Source organism: Mauremys reevesii, linkage group 8 (assembly GCF_016161935.1).
Source record: "Mauremys reevesii isolate NIE-2019 linkage group 8, ASM1616193v1, whole genome shotgun sequence".
In the NCBI taxonomy this organism is placed as follows: Eukaryota; Metazoa; Chordata; order Testudines; family Geoemydidae; genus Mauremys; species Mauremys reevesii.
Window position 1 is genome coordinate 46,182,634 of NC_052630.1, and position 25,447 is coordinate 46,208,080.

Sequence of the window (25,447 nt, forward strand, 5' to 3'; positions counted from 1 at the left end):
ACAAGTCTAGTTTGGTAGCTCTGAGGCCTCAGAAAGTATGAGGAATAACATGGCACCATTACCCAAGATACAAAACAGATTACTGCTTACTGGAGGTAACAGTGACAAGTTATTTTCCTTGACCTTTATTCTTCATAAGGTGGATAGGCATATCTTCTCCATGTATCTTTCACACCATGTGCCTCTAATTTTGCTCTGTTTAAGGGAAGGTGAAGAAGACATCTTTACAAAACTCAGGTCATAGATCACAAGCTGGATACAGGGCTGGCAACTGACTGAGAGCATAACATCATACATTTTTTACCCTTCTGTATCAGGGTGGTTACCCGTTCCTGCCCTGAGGGGTTTGAAACAGCCCAGGAGAGGGCTGTGGCTGGGGCAAGAAGCCTGGGCTGATTAGGGGAAAGTAGGCTCAGCTGTGACCATGCCCCAATCAGGCCCAGCTGGCCCCTATAAAACGCTGTGAGCCAGAGACCCAGGCAGTCTCCCTCTGCCTGTAGAGGGAGAAGGGCTTGGCTGCAAGGTGCTGAGCAGGGAACCCTGATTGGAGCAGGGCTGGGGAAAGGCCCAGGGAGCTCTGGCCTAGGAAAGCCCCAGGCTGCAGGCCTGGTAAGGCCTATTAGGTACTGGGTTTCAGGGGGCAGCCCATGGGAAGGCAGAGGCAGCAGGTCAGAACCCCCTTTGCCTATGATGAGTGGCTTACACTGCAATCAATGAGCAGGGGCTAGATGGGGACTGGCAGTAGCCTAACACTGAGGTGAAGTGGGGATAGTGGGTGGGGGTTCCCCTGGGAGGAAGAGACCCTGAGGCTGTGAGGGGTTACTGCCAGAGAGGCAGCACCCCAGGTAAAAGGGGCACTGGGTCCTGGGAGGGACATGGGCCAGCAGTAAGGTGGATCACTGGCCTGTAGAGGGTGCTGCAGATACTGGAAGGGCTAATTGTTGAGGACAACCAGCAGGAGGTGCTGCAGGGGTGAGTGAATCACTACATCTTCCAAAAAAAAGGTTTCTGGTTCCAGAGTGAGGCTCACTGTTCTGAGTGGGGCAAGAGAACTCGGTGATGGGACATGCCCTGTAGCAGTTGGACTCAGGGAACTGTCCCTGCCAGCAGGTAGGGGATCTTTGGGGACAATTACTGCACTGGTGGGGTGCAAAATAAACTTTATTAAGAAAATGCAAAAACAGGGAAAATTCAATAGTGAGGGGTATGGGGCTTGTTAAGGTAGACAATTGGGGAGGGGTTTCTTTTGGTGAACAGTATAGGGGGTTTCAATAGTGGGGTACAATACAGTAGGATACAATACAGTGGGTAACCAATTAACACAGAAATATAAATGTAACAGGTAGCTAACAATTTCTATGTAAAGGGTGTGTCACAGCAGCATATAACCAACTAACAGTTATGGATAAAATATGTTAAATAGCAAACAATTTTAGGTAAAAGTGTCACAGTGGTGTAAATTTAAAATGTGAGGTGTATCAGAGAGAAAAAGGGTAACCAATGGGGTTTTATGCTAGATTGGGATGGGGGAAGAGAAGCACGTGGTGGAGCAGAGAGCAAAGGCAGAGGCGCTGCGGGGGGAGATTTAAACTCAGAGAGCAGAGAGACTGCAACAAGTCAGGGAGACACAGAGAACAAACAGGCTGTAAGTGACTGGGGAAGCCCCGGAGGGGGGGCTGACAGTTGGAAGACAGACTTAATCACAATTATACAGAACACAGCAAAATCTTATCTATGATCTAACTTAACCAAGACTACACAAATTAGCAAGCAACAGAACACAATGCAACAACTTTTTAAACTTAACTTACAGAGCACAATACAAACAATTTTCTAAACCTAACTTAACCACAGCTATGCAAAATGAAATTACAACTTATCTAGACTAAACCTAACCTAATGGGTGCACCTTATACTAGGGGTAGTTTCAGAGGGCAGAGTGGTGTGTGCCCAGGATACAGCTCCAAGGGGGGGTTTAAGGTGGTAGCTGCAGCAGTGGGGCGGCTGCAAGCCTGCAGCCCAGGAAGGCGCAGCTTAGCAGTGGCACAAGCTTATTTTTTAGCAGCAAAGGCGCTGCAGAGCAAGAAACAGAGCAGTTACAGAACACAGACCACAGAGTTAACTTGGGTCTGTCTGCTGGGGAAACAAGGCCAGCAGCTAGGACAGGGGGAGTTTGCAAGAGGGAGTTCTTACCAATCCCCAGGACAGCAGCAAGCACAGAGACAGAAACAGCAGTTTCAGCATCAGAGGACACAGAGAGGACTCGATTTTCTCACAATAATCAGGAGATGTCCAGGCAAAATTCGTAGTTCGTGGGAGGGGAGTTTAAAAACGGGGGTATGCTCAAAAACAAATGAGAGCGGGAAGAGGGCCCCCAAAGACCCCTAGCTGATCAGACCAGGTGGCAATGCAGGAATCTCTCCGAGGTCTGATCAGAAAATGTCTGGTTATAAAGGCAAACTCTCAGGCAGCTTCCCGACAGTAACTTTGATTGGTTCCCCTTGTTAGAGGGGAGGAGAGGAGACTTCAGGTGAGCACAGACATGCCAGGGCAAGTTTCTGAGCCACAGGTATGACTCATATGCTCAGCTATTTGGCCTTTCCAGGTCTTGCATTCTGGGCAGTGCCCCCTACACCGAGCCCAGGTTTAACAAGGTGATAACAGGACCAACCCTTTGAACAGGGCAGTGGTCCCACTTAGCACGCAGCACAAGTGGCCATCCCTTTGAGAAGGGCAATGGCTCTTGGTGAACAACTTAACAGCCAGGGAGGGGCGGCCACAGGAGGAGAACAAAATCAAAATGGAGTAAGGGGACAGCTGTAAGAAACAAAATGGAATAGGGGGAAAGCTGTAACAGACAGGAACAAGGGAAGGGATGTTACTAGAGCAGAAAGTTGGGTCTGGGAGAGTTCGTAAATGGTTGGTCCTGGGTTTCTTGCAATGACTTACTTGCTGCCTATTTGTGTTTGTCTGCTTTGTTCTTTAAATCATAAGATCTTCAGGAAAGGGAGTGTCTTCCATTCTATGTCTGTGCAGCACCTGGCACACTTGGGCCCTGTGCCTGGTGTAGACTCATGGGTACTACTGGAATACACAATAACAAGAATTATATTGGATAAATGTCCCTCATCCACCCTCTCAGTGGACTCATTCGTGTGGCCAGATCTGGTCATTTTATCACGAGGCTTATGGCCACTGGTGGTTTTTTCTCAATACCCCAGCTCCTGGAGTCATGTGACTATGTGAGAAACTCCGCTTTCACTAGGGGGAGAAAAGGGAAGTTTCTAGCTCTCATGGCTGTGGAGAAAAGCATGGAGGGGGGAAAAAAGCACCTAATTCCATGGGCCTAGGTATTTTGGGAAGTCCCACTAGGTGCTGATCTGCAGCTTTAGGCACCTGTCACAAAGCTTACATGACTTGTATCACCTCCTGCTGGGCAAGTGTGGCACTTCTGCCTCAGTTTCCCCTAATGTGCTGTCAATAAGATCAGTGAGCCTTTACATAGGGAATAGCACCCATTCTAAGAAGTCTACAGCTGTCAATGCCCTTAAGTATATAAGCAAACCTTCACCTCAGCATCTTAGGTGGAAGACAGAATCAGGCTTAGTTTATTTCTTCCCACCTGAGTCCACCACTCCCCTCCAGTCAGGCCCTTTACCAGCAGGATTCTTTTGACTTGGGCCTCTTCCCTAGAGATAGGCATCTTGCTGCCACCTGGAAAGAGTCCTTCCTCAGAGCCAGGTGTCCATGGAGGTCTGTCAGCTGCAGCTCTTCTCCAGGGCAATATGTAGTACCCAACAGGCAGGGCTTCCAGCCTCTACCTGGGAAGCCCTTTTTCTGGGACCAGGCCTTTCTGGAGACCTGACAGCTCTAGCTCTTCCCTTAGGAAACTCCACTTTCTAAGGACCACACCTTCTAGGCCCCTTGCTCTGGTGAGCTCTCCTGGGAGCACCTCTCCTCAGGAGCTTCCTGTCTCAAGGAAAGCCTCAGCTGAGTCCTGGTAACCCTTCTTCATTATCTAACTAGCTACCAATTGGCTTCTTATGTAGTTATTATTTCAAGGTGGGTGTGGGTTGGCTTGTTCTCTCTTACAGGAGCCTGTCACATGAACAGGCTGAGTGCTGCCCCCCCCCTTAATGGGCCAGCCCCTGGTGACAGCACCACAGTACCTTTATAAATCTGGCCCTACCTTCATATCTAGCTACCAGAACACCACAACAGTCTCAAAATTTCAATGTGAAAAGTTTCAAATATAGGGAGAGAAAAGAAAACATTTCCAGCAGTCTTTTTGCATATTTCTGCTAGTATTTCTTCCACCAGCTCTACTAAATAAGTCTATTTTGCAGAGGTTCTGAGCACCTGCTCTTCCTAATGAAATCTAAATTTAATGTATCCCAAGTTTAAAATGGTTGGCATGAACTTGCGTGCCTCAGTTTCCCCACTCAAAATGGCAATAATTACCACTTGTGAAATGCTTCAAGATCTGTGGCTGAAAAGTACTCTACAAGTCCTAAGGGTTGTTGTTTATTATTATGTTTATTATTATTATTAGGGTAGTATGAGCTTTTTGGTCCACGGGCCTTAGAGCACCCACTTGACATCAGTTTAAAGACACAGTATTGCCCTGCAAGTTGAAATATAATATGGTGTTATTGCTCTCAGATAAACAGAATTACCTCCCCTTCAAATCAAAGGTGATCTGTTTTCCTTCTTGGACATCACTGATACCAGTCAGCTCTGTATTCTTGGGGAACCCAGGTGCAGCCTGACTCATAAAAGACACACACCCCCCGCAGCCTCTGCTTAAACCAAAACTTGCAGAGAGTAGTGAAGGGCGTTGGGAGACACACCTAGACCCCTCCTGACAAGGGTGACAAGATTAAGACATCTTCATTAGCATACCGAATGAAGAACAGAGACAACTCCCCTAGCCTCATCTGCATGAAAGATGGGACAGGGAGACATCTCAATTTGCATATGGAATGGAGAACAGAACCGCACTGAACTCTGGGACCAGAAAAAGCAGGAAGTACTGCATCATGGGAATCTCTGCTCCAGATGCTAATGAACACTCTGCACACACCCAGCTCAGCAATTATCAGACCAATTCTAGTAATGAATCCTTGATTGATATCCAAAATACTGAAGCTGCCTAGTTGCATTGTGAGCTCCCTGGAAGAAAACACCACCCATAGCCCTATTGTCTAGCCTAAGGAAAACCCTTGAGTCATCAGCTTACCTATAAACAAATCTAGTGTTCTCCGTTGAACCATTGTATTTTCTCTACAAAAATCCCTACTCACTCTCCAGTCAGTGTTCTGATACTTGGATCCAAACTATGCATCAGTTCCACAGGGACTCCATATTCTCCTGAATGATTGTGCTGGGGACTCTGTCTCCTGCCCTCAGGACCCTGAGCTACCACCATCACCTGGGAACCCCGACCAGGTCAAGCTTCAGAGAGCGGTGAGATCCCCTTCTTTCTCTCTCTCTCTCTCTCTCTCTGTTTTCCTTTCTACCTTAGGTATTAGCCTCTAATAATGTATGTTATGTTGGTTTAGCCCTCCTTGTGTAGTTATCACTATTATTCAATAAATAACTTTTATGGTTAAGTTGGTTGCTTCTCTCTCTTGCTGAACTTTACTCTTTTGTGGTTTTAGCTTCCCCCATTCACTCTACAGCAACACTTCTTTTACCTAAGCTAAAAATCCCTGCAGAGCCCAAAATACTGTGGGGTTTGCTCATCAAGTAGGTTACGGCGGGTGGGGGTGGGGAAGCCGGTACAAATTACGGAGGCCCGGGGCCCAACTTCCCTGGCTTTGGCCCTGTTTAGCTGGTCCGCCCTTGCTGGAGGGCCTGAAAAAAAATTTTCACCGGGGCCCGAACCCGCTCTCGGCAGCCCTGGTTACTGCCAGTACAATTGTGATGTGAGTGGAGATAGGGACGTGCTGAATCTGGGATGCATAAGGGTAACAGCTTGAAAGTACTGCTTGACCCAGTCCATGGAGCCCAGGGGCATATAAGGAGAGGCAGCTTGAAAGTGCTGCTTCATCTAGCCCAGTGAGTCCAGAGACATATAAGGTGTCAGCTTGTCAGTGCTGATTGACCCGATCCACTCAGACTTGCTCTGTTAATGTATGTGTGGGTGTGTTCATCCGATTCTGGGGTTGGAGAAACCCAGCCCTAGGGAACCTAGGTCCTGCAGGATAGCTCCACTGGGAAGGGATTTGCAGAAGGGAGAATTAGAGCTCCATATGAAAACACAAGTGACACAAGCAGTACATTGATAGAATTACAGAACCCCCACCCCCCAAAGAGTAACTCAAATAAATGAGCATACCTCAAAGTAACGGGCAAATCTGGTAACATCACCGCATTCCAGTGAAGAACAAATCAGTGCTGGCAAACAGAGGAGGTATTTCCTTGGCATGGTTGCAGAAGTATCGAAGAGAGACAGCAGAAATGGGAAGTAACGTAACTGGTTTTAATCACATATAACAGTCAAGTTCATCTGGACAGGCCTATTGTCTGACATGTCAGATAAAATGCTCCAAGAAAGCTGGATTAAGGAAGTGGAAAAGTGGAGATGGTGACACACAAGCATTCAGGATAAGATACAAAGCCTCTCCCTAATGGGATTCCTATTACTACTATATTGCCCCTATTAGTGTAATAGCCAAGGACCAAGGCGTTAATTTCCAATGAGAATTTGGCATTCAAATCTCTTAGGTGGCTTTGACACCTGTATGATAACACAGTATTTCTGGGTGGCATTCACAACTATTACTGCTACAATGATTGTAAATAGAGTTGGTCAATTATTTTCCAACTGAACAGTTTTCTGTTGGTAAATGCTGATTTGAGTAAATGGCAACATTTTGTCAAAATTTACAGCAGGAAATTATGATTTTATCCTTCCAACTATATAATATAAGTCAACTATTTTATATTATTAGAACAAATATAATAGTCAATTATTTTATAGTATAATATAGTATAAAACAGTTGAATTATTATATTGTGTTACATTAATATAAAAGTTTAAATGATAAAATCATAATGAAACATTTTGCTACAGTCCTATCAAGGCTTCCAAAACAAAATATTTCAGAATGTTTTTTCACAGTGAATTTTGAAATTTCAGACTTTTCATTTTCAATAGGGATGCAAGGGAATTTCAAAATGTCAGATCTTCCTGCAGGCCCGAAATGCTGAGTTTTGACCAGCTCTGGTTGTAATTGTTCTCTGGGGCTGTGCAGCTGGGTTGTTTTTGGAACAGTCATAACAATTGTAACTGTTGTTTTATTGTTTTAGTTGTATTACAGAAGTGCCTAGAGACCCACTGTACTAGACACTCTACAGACGTATAATAAAAAGACAGTCCATTCCTTGTCTCTGAAGAACGTACAGTCTTAACATATGGGACAAAGCAAGTGGAGATAAACAAACTAAAAAAGAGTGTCATTTGATATAATAAGCAGCAATCACAGTGCACTTAATACCTAGTCATTGCTAAATGCTTTAGAGGTGAATTTTAAGGCATTTTGACTCTGATTAGTTGAGGAGTGGTTTGTTGGCTGCTAGACAGGGGCGGCTCTAGAAATGACGCTGCCCCAAGCAGCGCGGAGCGCTGCGCCGCCCTTCCCCGGTCCCGCGGTGGGTCCCCTAGTCCCTGGGGTTTGAGCTCCTCGCTCCTGCCGCCTGCGGCAGTCCGAGGCCGAGCCGGGACCAGCCGCGCCCAGCGGTCATGCCCGGCGGGAGCTCGCGGGGACGGGACGGGACGGTCATGCCTGCGGCAGGTGCGCTCGTTCGGCGTCGGGGGCTCGGTGGACCCCGCATGCGGCGCGCGAGCGAGCGCTCGCCGCGCCCAGGCCGGCCCGGCGCCCCTGCGCGCCTGCTGCGCCTGCTTGGCGCCACCCCTGCTGCTAGAGCTGGTCAGATGATTAGTTGATTGTGTCTTTGATTGCTTGTGGGGTGCATTTTTGAGTTAGCGAATGAAGGCTGCTTGCAAGGTGCTGAGAGCTCCGGCCCCAATCCAGTAAACACTTTTAAGCACGTGAGGAAGTTGCAGCACATGAGCAGTCCTATTGAAATCAAGGGGACTGTGAAGGTGCGTGGTAGTCCTCCCACGTTCAGGAAGCTGCAGGATCAGTGCCTTAGCTGGTTGCTAGATGATGGACTATTTTAGATAATGACTAGGTTCAAATAAATGTTCTCACAATGTATAATTGGACAGTGGAACTCACTGTCACAGGACATCATTCATGCCAAGAACTTAACAAGATTCTAAGAAGGACTGGACAATTAATGGATAACAACAGGGCCAGCTTTAGGCCGATTCCCCCGAATCAGGCCCCACACCTAAGAGGGCCCCGCACCCTAAAGAAGAGCGCCTAACTTTTTAATTTTTACTCACCCAGCGGCGGTCTGGGTCTTCGGCGGCATTTCAGCGGCGGGTCCTTCAGTGCCGCAATAGACCTGGAGCGAGTGAAGGACCCGCCGCCAAAGTGCCATCGAAGACCCAGACCGCTGCCGGGTATTCGAATCAGGCCCCGCACTTCTTAAAGCCGGCCCTGGATAACAAGAAGATCCAGAGTTAAAATAGTTAATGCTAACAAGAAAATTAAAGGGGTTATAAAACCTAATGCTTCAGAGTTTAAAACAATGCCTAACTATTAAGGATTAGGATGATCTTCATGAGCTTGCAAGTATTTTAAAGCACCTTTTTACAGTTTAGCTTTTCTAATGTTTTCTCTTTGTTTCTTTACTATTTTTAGAGGGAGCGCTACTTACCAGTCACTGGTATAGGGGTTCTGGGCCATCTACCAAATCCCATTGTTTACCTCCCTAGGGAAAGTGATCCTTGGGGAGGTCCTAGGGGTTTGGGTCAAGCCCATGTCCAGATATTCATGTGGGCAACCATATCGGGGTGGTTTTAGTTACCATTTAGATGTACAAACATCTATTGCTTTCTTTAACAAGTCTCTTTGCACACATCTTTGTTTTTACATTTTAGATTTTTTTCATGCTTTTAGTTCTTTCTTTATCGTTTTTAGGGGTGGGGCTATTTACTGGGGATGAGTTACAGGTTCTGGGCCAAACAACAAATTCTATTTGTTTGCATCCCTAAGGTGGGCCTTCCCATTAGGAGTCAGAGGCTGGAAGGACCAGATCCCAGAAGGACAGGGTTGAGGTCATAACAGCACATCCAGTGACATCGTCACTTCCATGTCATCGTCATTTCTGGTGACATCACTTCTGGTGAAGTCATCCTTACCTTCTCTCTAGATCAATCTATTATCCCTCACTTGCATTTTGACATTTACTAGAGGCAAGATACTACTCACACCAGTTAATGTACAACTAGAAGGTGCTTAATGTACAATGAGGAGGGCAGTATGAGAACCTAAAGGGAATAGAGTAGGGTTAATTATTTATTTATTGAGCACTGGCCATGTGCTGAGCATGTCTAGTATGTGGTGCCATTTTAGTCAGATCTGGGCTTTTTATTATTTCTTACTGGTAATCTTTCTGATACTAGTTTCAGTCCTTAATTTGTAATGAAAGAGGTGCGGGGGCTCAAGCAATTTTTTTCCATTCATAAGTGAGGCAGCAGGCCCGAGGTGCCAGGGTTATGAACTGCCAAGCCTAGAGCCCTGGCAAACCCCAGCACAAATTAAGCATTGACTAGATTATTGCTTTTTATTTCCATTGAAAATACAAAGAACAGCCATTTTCACCCACTGGTCTCACAAGTTACTTTAACAACTTCTGAGCTTCCTCGGTCCAGGGGGAAAATCAGGTATATAGGGTAATGTTTTATTTTGAAAGGGCTTTATTTTTGTTTGGGGGTTTTAGTAATTAGAGGTGGATGATCATTTAAACATTTGCCAGGAATATGCACTTGAATAAAAAAAACTGAATTTGTCTCAGCTTCATACATACCACTTTTGAGTTTGCTTTCCGTTTGTATTCTAGCAAAGGAATATACTGGCAGGACTGATTCAAAAATGTCATTAGAGAATATTAACAGAAAGCAAATTTAGATGTCATATATGTGAATATTTGCCTAGGTCACTTCATTCTAAGCTTCATACTCATTCAGTCAAGAAATAGAAGGAATATCATGATATACTGTACACAAATATCCATTCCAAACTAATCCCACACCCATTTCAGATTTTGAATTTCCAATATCAAGTCAAGTCCCCACCAACACCAAAGAATTATCCACGTAAGTTCTGTAGCAAATTCTTTTTAATAATGAATAAAACTGAGGAAACTTAAGCTTTTTTTGTGGCTGGTTCTCAAGCAGGAAAAGAGGCTAATGAATTATTCACAAGGAATTCCTTGTTCAGCATGGACCTGAGTAGAGATGCTTTTTCTGAATTTGTGTCTAAGGCTTGCTCCTGGATAAAATTCTCCTTGACTTCAATGGAGCAGTATCTAGCCCTAAATGAGCATCAAGCAAACAGGATTCGAAGTCCCAGTGAAGCCAATGACACCACTAGATGAATGTTTTAGAACTTAAGTAATACAGGAGTTGAGAAAGAGTAACAAAACTGAGTGCTTAACTGAGTCTGTGAATCAGCCTTTGAACACGAAAGGCAATTGATCTTGCATAGAGGGTTATCCAAGCAAGGTCTGCTGCAATTTTAAATTAAGGTACTATTCATTATTATTATTGGTGTGATAGAGCCAAGAGACCCCTGCCTTTTGTGCTAGGTGTTGTGCAAACCTCTGACAGAGATGTTCTCTGTCCTAAAATCATTAAGATTTTTTAGGTGCCCTAGAGAGTGGCACACATTAGCTGACTACTTTAATTAAAATACACCTTAGAAAAGAAGGAAGCTGAAATGTTATTGAATCTCTGCTCTTGTGTTTCACTATGGCACCAGAGAATCCTTGATATTTTACTGTGGAAGCAAAACAACCATGACATATGAATCACGAAATCTGCCCTTTTCTATGACATTAAGATTTGGTCATTTCAATTAACTGGGAAAATACATCTCTATGGGTATGTCTACACTACAAGACTATTTCGAATCAACTTAAGTCGAATTTGTGGAATCGACCTTACGAAGTCGAATTTGTGTATCCACACTAAATACACTAATTCGACTGTGTGAGTCCACAGTAACGGGGCCAGCGTCGACTTTGGAAGCGGTGCACTGTGGGAAGCTATCCCGCAGTTCCCCGCTCCCGCTGCCCATTGGAATTCTGGGATTTCTCCCCAATGCATGCTGGGGGAAAAAATGTGTCGAGGGTGGTTTTGGGTAACTGTCATCATTGAACCATCAATCACGCCCTCCCTCCCTCCCTGAAAGCGCCTGCGGGCAATCTGTTCGTGCACTTTTCTGCTCAGTGACAGCGCGGGCGCCGCAGCACTGTGAGCATGGAGCCCGCTGCAGTTATGGCCATTGTCAACTCCTCGCACCTTATCGTCCACCTCTTCCACAGTCAGCTGCTGAGAAATAGGGCTACTTTTCAATGGTGCTGCAAGCACTGGTGGACCATGGGGGACGTTTTACCAACATCAACGTCGGGTGGCCAGGCAAAGTTCATGACGCGCGTGTTTTCAGGAACTCTGCTTTGTTTAGATGCCTGCAGGAAAGTAGTTTCTTCCCGGACCACAAAATAACTCTTGGGGATGTGCAGATGCCTACAGTGATCCTCGGGGACCCAGCTAATGCCCAGCTAATGCCCTGGCTTGTGAAGCCCTATGCAGGTGCCTTGCACAGCGACAAGGAACTCTTCAAGTACCAGCGAGCAGCGTGACCTGTGACTGTTCAGTTTCTTTACAGAGAAGCTGAACCTGCCCCTGTTTCTTTACCAAGTTACTGTTGACTAGCATCTGCAGTTACATACCCCATCCACCCCGCTTCCCCCACTTCCAACACACGTTTAAAAATAAAATACATGTTCCACTGTAACTTTACAAAGGTTTCTTTATTGATGTCTTTGCATTAAAGGGTTGAAACTGGGACGCAGACTGTGCTGGGTAGGGTGTGCGGTGATGTAAAGACCACCTCTAAACTCGAGGAATGACAGGTTCCTCCTCCCAGAGCGGTCCGCAGTGCCGGACTGGTTGTTTCAACGGAGCCTGCCATCCCTCCTTTTTGGGACTCTGTGTGCGGGGGCTATGTGGCCTTGTGGTGGGGGAGGACGGATACAGATTCCTCTGCTGCGTGGCTCTGTGGTCCAGGACAGGGACCGTTGCATGAGATCTGTAACCCCCCTCCCCCGCTACAAAGTCACGTACCCCCCCCCCCCACACAGAACCTGCAAACCACCTCCCATACCAACCAGGGTGCCTACTGACTGCACTGTGTGTGTGACCTGCTGCTGATCCTGCCCGCTTCTCTGTACCCTGCTAAAGGTGACTGTCCTATGCAATACCCTACCCCCTTCCCCACCCACCCACCCCTTCAAACGCAGCATTGTGTAAAAAAGCATGATGAAAACAGTAATTAACAGCAAAGTATTTTTTAATAATTAACCAGACAGTCAGGGGATGAAACTGGGATTGGGGCTAGGGTGAGACAGGAAGGGAAGGAATTCTCAAAAATTAGGGTATGAGAGCTTTTGGGTACTTGAGCACTCTGCTGGGGTGCAGTGACAGTTTTCATGCCCCCTGGCGCCCCTCCTTCTGGTTACTTTGGGTGACGGGAGGTATGGGACTTTGTGGCAGGGGAGGGCGGTTGCAGATACACTGTGGGGGGGCTCTGTCCTCCTGGCTGCGGTCCTGCAGAACATCCACAAGGCGCCGGAGCGTGTCCGTTTGCTCCCTCATTAGTCCAAGCAGCGTTTGAGTCGCCTGCTTGTCTTCCTCATGCCACCTCTCCTCCAGTTCGCTGTGTGAGCGCTAGTACAGAGAGAGGGTCTCCCTCCACTGGCTCTGCTGGTCCGCCTCAGCTCGGGAGCACCCCATAACTTCAGCGATCATCTCGTCCCGTGTCTCTCTCTTTCACCATCTAATCTTTGCCAGCCTCTGTGAGGGGGATGCTGTGGCAGGTCTGGAGACAGTCGAAGCTGTGTGATGGGAAAAAGGTAGTGAATTCCTTGCAAAGATACATTTTTCCGAACAATGAACACAGTCTAGTCTGTGTCTCTGAACAACACCATGCACAGCACCTATCTCATCCGCACTCCTGCAGCAGGCAATCCTGAAAGCATAAACTCTGCCCCTGTTCCACCCCATCGCAGTGTCCCCTGACCCTTGCACTTCCGGGTTGAGATCCCCGTGCCTGATGGTGCAAATTTCATTGTCGCGGGTGGTTCTGGGTAAATGTAGTCAGTCATTCCTTCCTCTGGAAAAGCAACGCCAGACAATCATTTCGAGCCCGTTTTCCCTGGCATACGCCATAGCGTGGCAACCATGGAGCCTGTTTTGCCTTTTGTCACTGTCACCATATGTGTACTAGATGCCGCGGACAGAGGCGATTCAGCAGTGCTACACAGCAGCATTCATTTGCTTTTGCATGACAGCAGAGATGGTTATCAGCCATATTGCACCATCAACCATGCCAATGTAAATTGGCAAGGTGATGACGGGTAGCTGTCCTATTGCACTACACCTTCTGCTGCTGTCATAGGTGCCCCTGGCCGAGATCAGCCGGGGGCGCAAAAGACAAAACTGGGAATGACTCCCTGAGTCAATCCCTCCTTTATGGTATCTAAAAATAGAAACAGTCCCGCCTAGAATATGGGGCAACTGTACTAGGGTTGCAGTGTATCAGAGAACTACAGAGCACAGCCGCTCTGTGTCAGATCCCGCAGGAATGACGAGCTGCATGCCATTCACAGGGGGTGCCCCTGCAACAACCCTACCTGTTGCTTCCCTCCTCCTCCAGCCTTCCTGGGCTACCGTTGTAGTGTCCCCCCATTTGTATGCTGAAGTAATAAGGAATGCAGGAATAAGAAACAGTGACTTGTTAGGGAAATGAAATGAGGGTAAGGCAGCCTCCAGCTGCTATGATAGTCCAGGCAGTACAGAATCTTTTCTTTACACATGAAGGGTGGGGGCTGATGGAGCTCAGCCCCCTGTTGCTATGATGAAGACGGTTAGCAGGCCGTCTACTTATGGGCTGATGACGAGGACAGGTAGCAGTCCTATTGCACTACACCATCTATCGCAAGGCTGATGATGAGGATGGGTACCAGTCATTTTGCACCGTCAGTCACCCATGAGGCGGGGGAAGGGGGGCGAGGATGCTACCGTAGCGTGCCGCAGCATCGCGTCTACCAGCAGCATTCAGTACACATAGGGTGACATTTACAAGAGTCAAGAGACGATTTCTTTCCCTTTTCCTTCTGGGGGTGGGGGTGGCTGTACATTGACGAGCTATGCCCTGAACCACCGCGGACACTGTGTTTGACCCTAGAAGCATTTGGAGCTCAGCCAAGAATGCAAATGATTTTCGGACACAGCAGGAACTGTGGGATAGCTTGGGTCCTCATTCTCCCCCCCCCCTCCCTCCATGAGCGTCCATTTGATTCTTTGGCTTTCCGTTACGCTTGTCACGCAGCAGCGTGCCGACTCTCTGCTACGCTGTCTGTCCGGAGATTTTTTAAAAATACTTTGGACCAGGCGTAACATTACGGTAATTTTCCTAATTAGATGCAGGAGTCGCCGAGCGAGATCGCCCTGAGGAGGGTCACTGAAGGAGATAGAGAGTGCATGCTGCGTGAAAGCCAGCACAAACCAGGGGCCTATGCAGCTGTGCTCGGGGAGGCAATGCTCCCTGAGTACCTCATGAAAGCCTGGCGCAGAAAGGTGTGCTACCATGGAGCACCCAATAAGGCAGCTGTCCCCAGGAACCTCCTGCGGAGGCTTTTCGATTACCTCCAGGAGAGCTTCGTGGAGATCTCCCAGGAGGATTTCTGTTCTATCCCCATATATATAGAGACCTCCTTTACACATAGTTCAGATTCCTGTTCCATTAATAATAAAAGTTTAGATGTTTAAAGCACTTACCGACTGATCCTTCCCCTGATTCAGGGTCTGGGTTAACGGCCGGGAAGGGTTGGTAGGGGCTCTCCGTGACGGTGATGAAGAGATCCTGGCTGTCGGGGAAACCAGCGTTGTAAGCGCTGTCGCCTGCCTCGTCATCCACAAACCCTTCCTCATCTTCCCCGTCCGCGAACATCGCCGAGGAACTGGCCGTCAACACTGTCCCATCGTCAGAGTCCATGGTCACTGGTGGGGCAGTGGTGGCAGGCTCCATAGCGTCCATTTGCCGCTTTGATTTTTTGGTAGCCTTGTCTGGGGTCCTTGATTTTCACGCGGCGCTGCGTTGCATCCCGCCTGTATCCTCTGTCTCTCATGACTTTGGAGACATTCCCGTAGGTCTTTGCATTCCGTTTGTTGGAGCGCAGCTCCGAAAGCACAGACTCCTCGCCCCACACACCGATCAGATCCAAGACTTCCCGGTCAGTCTATGCTGGGTCCCTCTTTCTATTCAGAGATTGCATGAACTCCTCTGCTGGAGAGCTCTGCATTGCTTGCAGTGCTGCTGAGCTCGCCCCAATGTCCAACCACGAAATGAGATTCTAACTGTCCAGACAGGAAAAGGAATTCAAATTTTCCCGGGACTTTTCCTGTGTGGCTGGTCAGAGCATCCAAGCTCGGACTGCTGTCCAGAGTGTCAACAGAGTGGTGCAGTGTGGGATAGCTCCCAGAGCTACTAAGTTCGATTTGCATCCACACCTAGCCTAATTTGACATAGCCATGTCGAATTTAGCGCTACTCCCCTCGTCGGGGAGGAGTACAGAATTTGAACTAAAGAGTCCTCTATGTCGAATTAAATGGCTTCCTGGTGTGGACGGGTGCGCGGTTAATTCGAATTAACGCTGCTAAATTCGAATTAAAGTCCTAGTGTAGACCAGGCCTATGAAGATCTGGAAGCAGGTGTGTTTGTCTGTGTATTCTGGAAATTCAGAGAAAAATCAAGTACAAAACACAATACATTTTTACCAAAAAGAAATGTATTTCACAGATAATGATGTCTGTCTTTATGTTAGTATATAGGTCTGTTTCTTAGCCTGGGATAGAGTCAGGGGTGGCTCTAGCCATTTCGCCGCCCCAAGCATGGTGGCACGCCGTGGGGAGCACTCTGCCGGTCGCCAGTCCCACGGCTCCAGTGGACCTCCCGCAGACTTGCCTGCGGAGGGTCCGCTGGTCCCGCGGCTCCGGTGGACCTCCCGCAGGCATGCCTGCGGATGCTCCACCGGAGCCGCGGGACCAGCGGACCCTCCGCAGGCACGCCTGTGGGAGGTCCACCGGAGCCGCCTGCTGCACTCCTGGCAACCGGCAGAGCGCCCCCCGCAGCATGCCGCCCCAAGCACGTGCTTGGCGTGCTGGAGCCTGGAGCCACCCCTGGATAGAGTTTGGGTTTGACTTTTTGATACTCCTATACTAATATGTGTAACCAAAGGACAAAGACTGTGTATGTTGCTTCTGCCTAGTCAGATGGATTTGTTAGTACATGGGAACAGATAAAGCAGTTAAAGTGTTACTTGAGTGCACACTTAAAGACTGCCTCAACCTGTATCTCAAGGCAAAGTCAAGCAACCAGTCGGGAGGGGCAAAGGGGCTTGGGGGGGAGGTATAAAACACTAAAAGACCGAAGAAATGCCCATCCCTGACTGCAGCACAACCTCACTCCTTACCCCTCCCATGGGGTACAAAAGGGGTGGGATGAAGACCCCAGACCCAAAATGGAACATGACCGTAAGTTGTAAGGGGTGGGGATTGTAGGCGTGCATTGCAGGTATATTTGGGCCTGCTAAGAAGGAAGACGTGGAATAGGGAAAATGGGGAATGGGAAATGAGAAGGAAGGGGGAATAGGGACATAGGCAAGGCTCTGCAGCATCAGAGCTGGACCTCAACCAAGAAATTTGGACCTTGATGAAAAATAATTGACTACCCTTGCTGCACTGTGACACCACGCAATAGCTTAGGGTGACATTTAACTGTTTTCTTTTTTACTTCTACAAAATGGCTCTCCCACAATTGCAGAAATTCCACACTATTCAGACACGTGCTGCACAGACACGTAGTGCATTGGGGATTCCAGCAGAGTGTCTATCCCTGGGATTTGCACTCATTATTAAGGCTCTTTTCAATATTCCTCTTTTATTGACAACTAATGTTATTACCACTTGACTGGTGCGCCCTCTCCCACTTTCAGGGCTCACGTGAAGCACATAGAAAGGCTACATACCTTACAGAAACTGGAGTTCTTTGATATGCACGGTCCCTATGGGTATTCCACTACCCGCCCTCCTTCCTCTCTGCTTCACATCCTCTGAAGGATCCCAAGAACCACAGTAGGGTCTGTGAATGGAATCATAAGGGTAAGGAGGTGGTGCCAAGAGGGAGGGTAACATTGGTCCCCAACCCTGTAATGTGCCCTGTGGGAGGGTGTAGGTACCCTGGAGATGCTGGAACCCCTGATGGGGCTCATGTCATGCCTCAGAACAGGCAGAGGAGGCCTAGTCCCAGCCACCAGCTCACCAGAGTAGGACTCTTCGTATTCCACTGGCAGAGCTGTTGGTGCCGTATGCCTTGTGATACCTTGGCTGGCAGGTGGCACTGGTGAATGGTGCACCGACAGTGTGGGTATCTCCCTAGGGACCACCAGTTCCTCAACTCTCAGCGACTCTGAATAAAAAGCTAGGGTCTCCAGGGCAGTGTACCCAGGTCTAGCTGGTGGGGAGCGGGTGGGATTTCTGCCTCTTTGGTGGAGCCAACAGTGCCAGTTTTGGTCAGGCAGTGAATGTCAGTACTGCCGAGTCCTCCTTCCCGCTGTAGTGCAGTACCGTGGACGCAGCCGGTGATTGCTCTCTTTTCTTTTTTGCTGGGGTGGGCCTGGCCCTCCCCTTCCACAGCTGGATGTTTCAGGTGCTCTTGGCCCTCAGTACAGGTGGTTTGGACCCAGGCTCCTCCTTTGCTCCGGACACACCCATCCCAGGGTGCAAAGTGTCACCTGATTTAGAAGGTGGAAGGAGGCAATCCTTTTCTCAGAGGCCTTGGAAGAAGATGTCTCCCATTTCTTACAGGCATGTTTGTTTTTACCCTCCTCCTTAGTCCTGGTCTCTGACAGCTGGCACTCAAGAGCTTCTTGTCAGGAAGAACAGTGCTGGGTACCTCCTGCTGATGTAGAGGGGGTCAGATGATCTATGGTCAGACTGGGGCCTCATCAGCAGCTCCATTTAGAGCCAGAGCTCTCAGCACTGCCGGGTTCGAAGTAGAAACAAATAGCAAACATTGCACTTGGAGGGAACATGAGATTCTCCAAGGCAATATAAGCACGAGTTGTGAGGATCACTCACTGGGAAGACCTGGGGGCAGTCCACAGAGGATTTGAAGCCCAGGATTTTAGGCTTAGCAAGAACCCCATATGGAGGTGAGGAAGTAACAGAGTGGGAGCGCCCCCAAGTACCAAAATGCTTCTAAACTACCTAAAGGTAAACTATTTATGGGAAAGGCAAGAATCTAAGTGGGAACACTAGCAAAGCTGCCATGATCAGTAGAAGGAACTGGAGAGGCAGGTGATTTGCACCTCACCTTTTGCCCTTGGCTTGGCACATGAGGACACACTGAAAACAGCTAGTAAAAATGCTCACCCATAGAGGAATACACATAGGGACTGTCACCTGATGGAGAACAATGAGGACGCTACATATATCTCTATGTCTAACCAACCACTACCACAGGTGGTGCATTTGTTAGCAGTCTCATGAGAATGAAAAGATCACTAAGACCCTCTAACTCTCAGGGCAAAACTTCCAGACTTTGACTATTCAGCTCTGTTTTTCTGGAACATTCTCTACTTCTCTAATCTTCTGCCACCAAATTACTAAAATGGAAGAATTTACCAACACATTCTAGAAGCAGCTGTGTCATGTGGCACTGTGATCTAGAAGTGCCAAGCGATCTACAAGCAGTTGTGTCATATGATATTCCAGAATGTTCACCGAAGCACCAAGGCTGTGTGTCCCTTAATGCCAGAAATAGCAGGAGGGCACAGAGCACACAACTATAGCTAAGGACTGATATAAGAAGCCATCTTGTACAAACAGATGAGTCCACACACAAAGGTGATCATATTTCTAGAACCACTGAGTTATGCAATTAAATAAGATCTGAGGGTTTATTATGGAAGAATGACATGAGGTACTTTTATTTAAAAATACAACTGAACAGACACACACCCAAAGGAGCTTTGCTAAACCCACTGGCTCCAGAGCACTATATGGGGTTAATCTGACTCTTGATAATATTTGACAGAGACCCAACAGTCTGTCGGACAATGCAGCGCCATCAAAATTGAAAGGCTTCATGAAATCAGGCTGATTTTGCTGGAATTTCATTTTGGAAGAAAACCAGGTAAACAAAAATTATTATTTTTCATTTTGAAATGACTTTGCACTTTGACATTTTTTATTCACTATTATAATATAATAAAAGGCAAGATCGAAATGTTTTGTCAAAATGAAATGTTTTGATCAACCTGAACCAATTTTTTCTCCCAGGAATTTTATTTGGTGGAGAATTCTGAAATGTTCAGTTTTCACTCCGATTCGTAATGAAGCCAAATTTTGAAAATTCAAAATCCTTCATGAACTAGAACTTCTGTCCTCCACACAGCTCTCCTTGTGCTTGTGTAAGTGAAACAAGAAGCTGTTCTGTGTATAATCTCTGGATAGCACAGAGGAGAGGGGATATATGATTACTAGTAATGTCAAACCCAAGCTGTTTAAATATAAATCATAGATGCCTTTGGGTTAAAGTAACATCCTCCGTAGCTTAGTACAGTTAATTAGTTCAATATTGTACTAGTAATATCCCTTAGCCTCACTGTTAACGCTCCTTGAAATGCCATTAGCCCTGCATATCATGTCAGACTTGTTTTGAATATGGGTGTGATGGGATTTAGAGACACCCTCCCACAGAGACTGATGGAGCAGTACTGGGCCAAGTGGACCCTGTCCCTGCTCAAAAGAGGACTCAGATAGTCAAGCAGGGAGGCTGTTCAAAGGGAGGAAGAAAATTTGAAGTTTCTAGGGACAAAGTGATCCATGGGAGAGGGACTGGACTGTGGCTTAGACTCAACCAGGAGGGTAGAGGCTTCCCCCACTCTCTGCAGAGGGAGAATAATTGGACACTACCAAGAGAGCTGCGAAGTGCTTAGTTCACTGACTGGGAACCCCTGTTGGGGAGAAAGTGGGCTGTGTCTATACACCAAACCAGATAGAGAGCAGGGAGGTAGGAAGCATCCCAAGGAAGACTAGTCAAGTGCACCAGGAAGAGGTGATCAACATGTTCCACACCTCTACCCCATGGGCCCTGGGCTGGGACCTGATGGAGATGGTGGGCTGGTCCCCCTACATACCAACCCAGTACATGTGGGTTAACTTTGGGGGCACAGAGAAATTGACAGGCCACGACCTGCCCACTAGGCCTGCCGGCCTCTCAATGAAACCCACAACAGTGGGAAAGAAAGGACCTCATGGTTGTATGAATCATGAGGGGAGTCTCCCAAGTAGTTTCTGCTGTGATGTAGCTTTGGTTTTAAAACAAATGTTTTCCGCAACTTAATACTCATAGAAACCATTTCGCAAAGTTTTCAATGCAAACAGCTTTTTACAATGTAGATCTTTGTCATTGACATTTTCCCCAGAAGTATTGAGAATCCTAATATAACAGCATCCTTGTAGGGCAGGGGAAGAAGGAAGTGAAATTGACTTAAAAATATGAAATTGACCAGATTAGTTTCACCATCCAACCTGAGTGAAAGGCAAAAATAAATAAATAAACAGCATAACTGACAGTAAATAGATTAGACACTCCTGACATTTTCAGTTCCAATAATCTAAGGTATTATTAGCCACACAGATATGGAGTTAAACCGAGATTTTCAGAAGAGAAGTAATGTATATGTCCAACTTGAATCTTCTTAAGGGGCCCTGATTTCCAGGAAGAGCTGAGCATCCATCCTCTGAAAAAAACAAGCTTCGTTATGGCATCTCATGTGGGGCACCCAAAATCTGAGAGTCTCAGGTCACTTTGGAAAGCTTTAGCCTAATTATTTTCTCACAGATGAGTTGTATCCCTTTAGATACAATAGAAATCTCACAGAAAGGAGGCCTATTGGTAGAAGATGTGAAGACGAGGCAGCCTGGTTTTGGGAACAGGGTAATTGCTGGCATGCCCTGGTTCAGGTGCAGTTACTCTCATGATCATTCGGCGGCGGCAGAGCCCTGTAGCTGTAGTAGTAGAGCTACACTAATAGTGGGATTTTAGCAGACATTTTCTCTTCTTCCTCTCAGTGCAAGTCCTGAGCATCAGTCATGTTTCAGTGGCTTCATATCCACGCACACCCCCTTTCAGGGTAGGCCAGGGTCCTTCTGCATGGCCAACATCCAGACGGGGACACACTGCTCAGGGAAGCCCTTCTGCCTCTCCTGCTGCAGGATGGTGAGCCCACTTTTCTCAACGAGGCTCTGGAGGATGCTCAGGTCTCGGATCACGCTGCTGTCCAATGGGTCCAGGATACAGCCTTCCCGGGCCATGTTGTCCTTGAGAATGACAATGCCATTATCCTTCAAGCCATTTTGACACCGGATAAGAAACTCCAGGAGATCTTTATCCGTCAGGTAACCTATAGGTGAAGAGACTGAAATGAGTTGTGGTTCACCATTCCAGTGCCATCTGATTGGACTAATCTCAGCTGGATCTTGACTTCATCAGCTTATTTATACTCCACTTATTTGAGACAAAGTAACTAATAGAAGTGTTTCTCAAGATGAGAGCAGGAGACGGACTCATAGGACACTGGGTTTTCTTCCTTATACCATCACTCTTTTGCTGGTATAAGCTGCATCCATACTAGGAAGGTTTGGTATAGCAATGCTACCAAACCTTTTCTAGTGTAGACTAGGCCTTAGCCTCTCAGATGTTGTGGCTTGGGAGCAAGCTGTTGGGTCAACATGTCATTGCAGGTGTTTTTAAAGAGCTAATTGTGCACACGCAAGGGTACACCAAATGCACCGAAATCACCCAACCATCAAGTGTATGAGATGATCTGAAACAGGTCACTTCCCATTCCATAAACATGAATCAATGTGATTAAACCTACTTCATTTTGTTTCATTTAGCAAATCTTCTCATAAAACGCTCACAGTCATGCCATGTTCCCATTTAGAATGAAGTGGATCTAGATTCCCTGCCCCATGAGCCACGTTGTTCTCCCTACAGCTTTCATTTCTAACTGTGCTCAGATTTGGGATGGGACATGGTAGCTAGCATGTTAATGTCCCAGGCTTGTGCTTTTGATTTGGCCCTAAGCAGTTAAGGACACCCTTGAATTTGCCATTTTCTTGTTGCACTCAGCTGCCAGTAGGGGCACTTGAAGCTGGATGATCCAAAGAGTTTGACAACCTTACTGCCTCTTTATTTCACACACAGCAGATATTTGAGAAGTGTGACTCCATGGCTTCTTTTCCTGGCAAGCACGGTTCACTCCACAGCATTTGCAGATAAGATAATAACACCATCACTTGTGTCATAGGTCCAGCTGATAGAGCCATCTATACTTAAACTAGCGTAAGAGTTTCCATTATAAGATCCTGTTTTCAGTTGCTTCGAACTTTGCCAAATGTAACCATTTGGGTTCAAACAGTCCATGTCATGTGTCTGCCTCATAGAGAATTTTTTTGTTTTTGTTTTAAGTTTCTGCAAAAATGATTCAGCCGTTTCCAAAACCAAGTTTAGGGAAAAATCTGATTTTTCCCCCCATGTTTAAAAACAAGAACAAATGTTTAGTTACAAAGCTCTAGTGCGCCCATGCTGTGAACCAGAGTCACAGGGTTTTTCATAGATTCATAGAGATTCCAAAGCCACAAGGGACCATCGTGGTCATCTAGTCTGACCTTCTGTATAACACAGGCCAGAGACCTTCCCCAATATAATTCTTAGAGCAGATCCATTAGAAAAACATCCAGTCTTGATGTAAAGATGGTCAGTGATGGAGAATCCACCATGACCCTTGGTAAAGCCACACTGCTGCATTGGTCAGGAATCAAACTCAGATCAACAGGTTGGAAGGCAGCTATATGCTTGCCTATACCACCAATTGAACTGGCCCCTTTAATGGAATTCACACCATAGCATGAGCCCCTTTAAGGGAGAGGGCCTCAGTCCTATGACTAAATAGGTGTGCCCTGACTAGAGGGCAGGGTAGCACCTGGGGTCAGAAGACATATAAGGAGGCTTCAGAGCCAGGGAGGAGAGAGAGACAGGCCAGAAGTAGGGGGTCCTGGGTGGTGGGAACTCCAGAGCCCCAGGGAGTGCTCTTGTGGCCATTGTCCAGTATAAGGAGGGGCAGGGAAGAGGGAGAGAACAGAGGCTGATGGAAGCCACGGGCCTGCAGAGCAGTAGTGAGGACATTACCTGCCAATCTCTGTGAGTGCTGGGGTGAAGGAAGGCCTAGAGGGCCCTGTGGTTTCAGTCCCATACACAGAGCAAGGAAAGAACCCAGATGGGGTGTGAGCCCTTCCCTAACCCCAGGGTGAGTGGCTGTTTGCATTGGGGACCGAGGGAGAAGTGAGTGACAAAAGGCAGTAGAGCCAGAGGTATTTGGAGTTACGATATGGGACTTGCTATATGCCTTTGAGACATGTATAGTGATAAATTACTCCATGACAAGGGTGTTCTCAGCCCAAGAGAGTGTTGAAGGAGTGTTGGGAGTAGGGTGACCAGAGAGCAAGTGTGAAAAAACTGGGACAGGGAATGGGCGCCTATATAAGAGAAAGCCCCAAATATTGGGACTGTCCCTATATAACCGGGACATCTGGTCAACCTAGTTGGGAGGGAAACTAAGGCCAGGTGTCTGCAGGGCACCTTCCTTCCTTGCGAGGGTGCTTGAGGACGGCCTAGCTTAATACCTCCAGGAACGTGAAATTTGGCGGCTAACTTCTCTGCAGAGTCCATCTGCACTGAGCCTGCTCCATCTTCAGGCAGCTCATGTTATAGGAACAGAAGCAGCCACAGCAGGGACCTTTGGACATTCCAGCCAAAACTGTAAAACATTGTGGCTTTCTCTGCCCTACTCCGATTGAGGCAGGAGGATCAGCCAGTCTCTTCTACTCAGCTTCACTCCAAAAAAGACCCTCTTGCCATCTCCTCCCCGACCTGTCCCCCTCACTCCCTCTTCCTTTCCCTCCTCTTTCCATTCAGCTGATCCACCTCCTAAGTACACCCACCAAAGAAAAAAAAAAGGTTGTGGAACTAACATGACATTTTCTACCATCCCATTGTTCACTCTGCTGGAGTGTTCTACCCCTTCCCTGACCCTGTGTCTGTCTGGTCTATTTTAATTGTAAGTTCTTCAGGGTGAAAACCATCTAATGCATTGTGTTTGTACAGCACCTAACACAATGGAGCTCCATTTTGCTTGGTCCTTAGGCACTACCATAATAAACATGATGACCAGACTACAATGTGCCATACCCACAGTGACTGAGCATGCTCCTTTCCAGGGCTGCAGGGGTGCAGCAGTATTTTCCTGCAGTTGCTCCTCCTGGCAGCTGGGGACTGCTATGGTGCACTAGAACTGAAAAAAAGGAAACTGTATTTCCTGTGTTCTCAATGCCCCACCTCTGCCAGTGCCCAGGCCCGGGCAACCTTAACTCAGGCATTTCCTAACTTTTGAGTACCTGATTGCAACCTCAACATTCTTTGAACATGTATTTTAATGCAATATATGTATGGTTCATTACATATATATAAATTCATGGTGAGCTAACCTGAAACCCACTGTATCCAGATGACATCATATTTTTGGGGGGCTGGAGTGAATTCCTGGAGGCTGTAGCAATAGTACATCTTTACTCTGTCTTTCTTGCCCTGTAAATAGTTCTGGGCCTCAGCCAGAAAATTCTCCATCATATCCACCAGTTCCACACTCTTGAAAACTGGCAAGAGGACATGCTTAGTGACCCGTCCAATCCCAGAACCACAGTCGAGGGCACGCTCAGTGCCAGCTTTCCCAGGACCCTGCGGAGTACAAGAAAACCATTTAAAAGCCGGGAATAGCATTACCAGGAGGATCATTGGATCACACCATTAGTCCATCAAATCCACTTTCTTGCCTCCATCACAATTGTATAGTGGACAGTGAAAAGGAAACGCCTCATTGTGCACATAGTCGGTTTTGCAGTGCTGTACAGAATTTGATGGTAGTGTCAGCACAGATGGAAATTCTCCCCTGTCCCCTGCTGCAATCAGCTTACAGTCTAATGCATGAGCTCTGACTAAGCTTAACATGCAAACCTAAAAATATCATTACCAGACTGAAAATTATCCAGATGATTAACTCTGTGATCCCCAGTGGCAGGGAGTTTCACAGGTGGCCTGCATTTACTGGTCATTAACTT

General features: G+C 47.2%; 1 protein-coding gene and 2 long non-coding RNA genes across 13 annotated transcripts in view; 1 reads left to right on the forward strand and 2 right to left on the reverse strand.

Annotated features, from left to right (window-relative positions):
• Positions 1-19,419, reverse strand: LOC120370101. 2 transcript variants are annotated; one of them, XR_005583620.1, is made up of 5 exons: positions 18,635-19,419; positions 17,230-17,342; positions 6,341-6,559; positions 2,950-3,084; positions 1-195 (listed from the first exon to the last, which is right to left on the reverse strand). It is a non-coding gene; the product is annotated as an uncharacterized LOC120370101 (long non-coding RNA). The 2 variants fall into 2 exon arrangements; XR_005583619.1 differs by lacking the exon at positions 6,341-6,559.
• LOC120370100 overlaps positions 18,952-25,447 on the forward strand; it is a 20,270-nt gene continuing 13,774 nt past the window's right edge. Inside the window, exons 1-2 of the long non-coding RNA XR_005583618.1 lie at positions 18,952-19,108; positions 19,299-19,397. This is a non-coding gene — a long non-coding RNA (uncharacterized LOC120370100). The remainder of the gene's footprint in view (positions 19,109-19,298; positions 19,398-25,447) is intronic.
• METTL11B (methyltransferase like 11B) overlaps positions 19,545-25,447 on the reverse strand; it is a 62,181-nt gene continuing 56,278 nt past the window's right edge. For 9 of the 10 annotated variants that reach the window (XM_039484263.1, XM_039484262.1, XM_039484258.1 and 6 more), the window contains 2 exons: positions 24,818-25,067; positions 19,545-21,672 (listed from right to left, as the gene is read on the reverse strand). In XM_039484263.1, coding sequence (XP_039340197.1) covers positions 21,398-21,672; positions 24,818-25,067 — 525 coding nt within the window. In that variant the 3' untranslated portion in view covers positions 19,545-21,397. Of the gene's footprint in view, positions 21,673-24,817; positions 25,068-25,447 lie in introns of those variants that run through there. The other variant, XR_005583617.1, reaches the window with a different exon arrangement.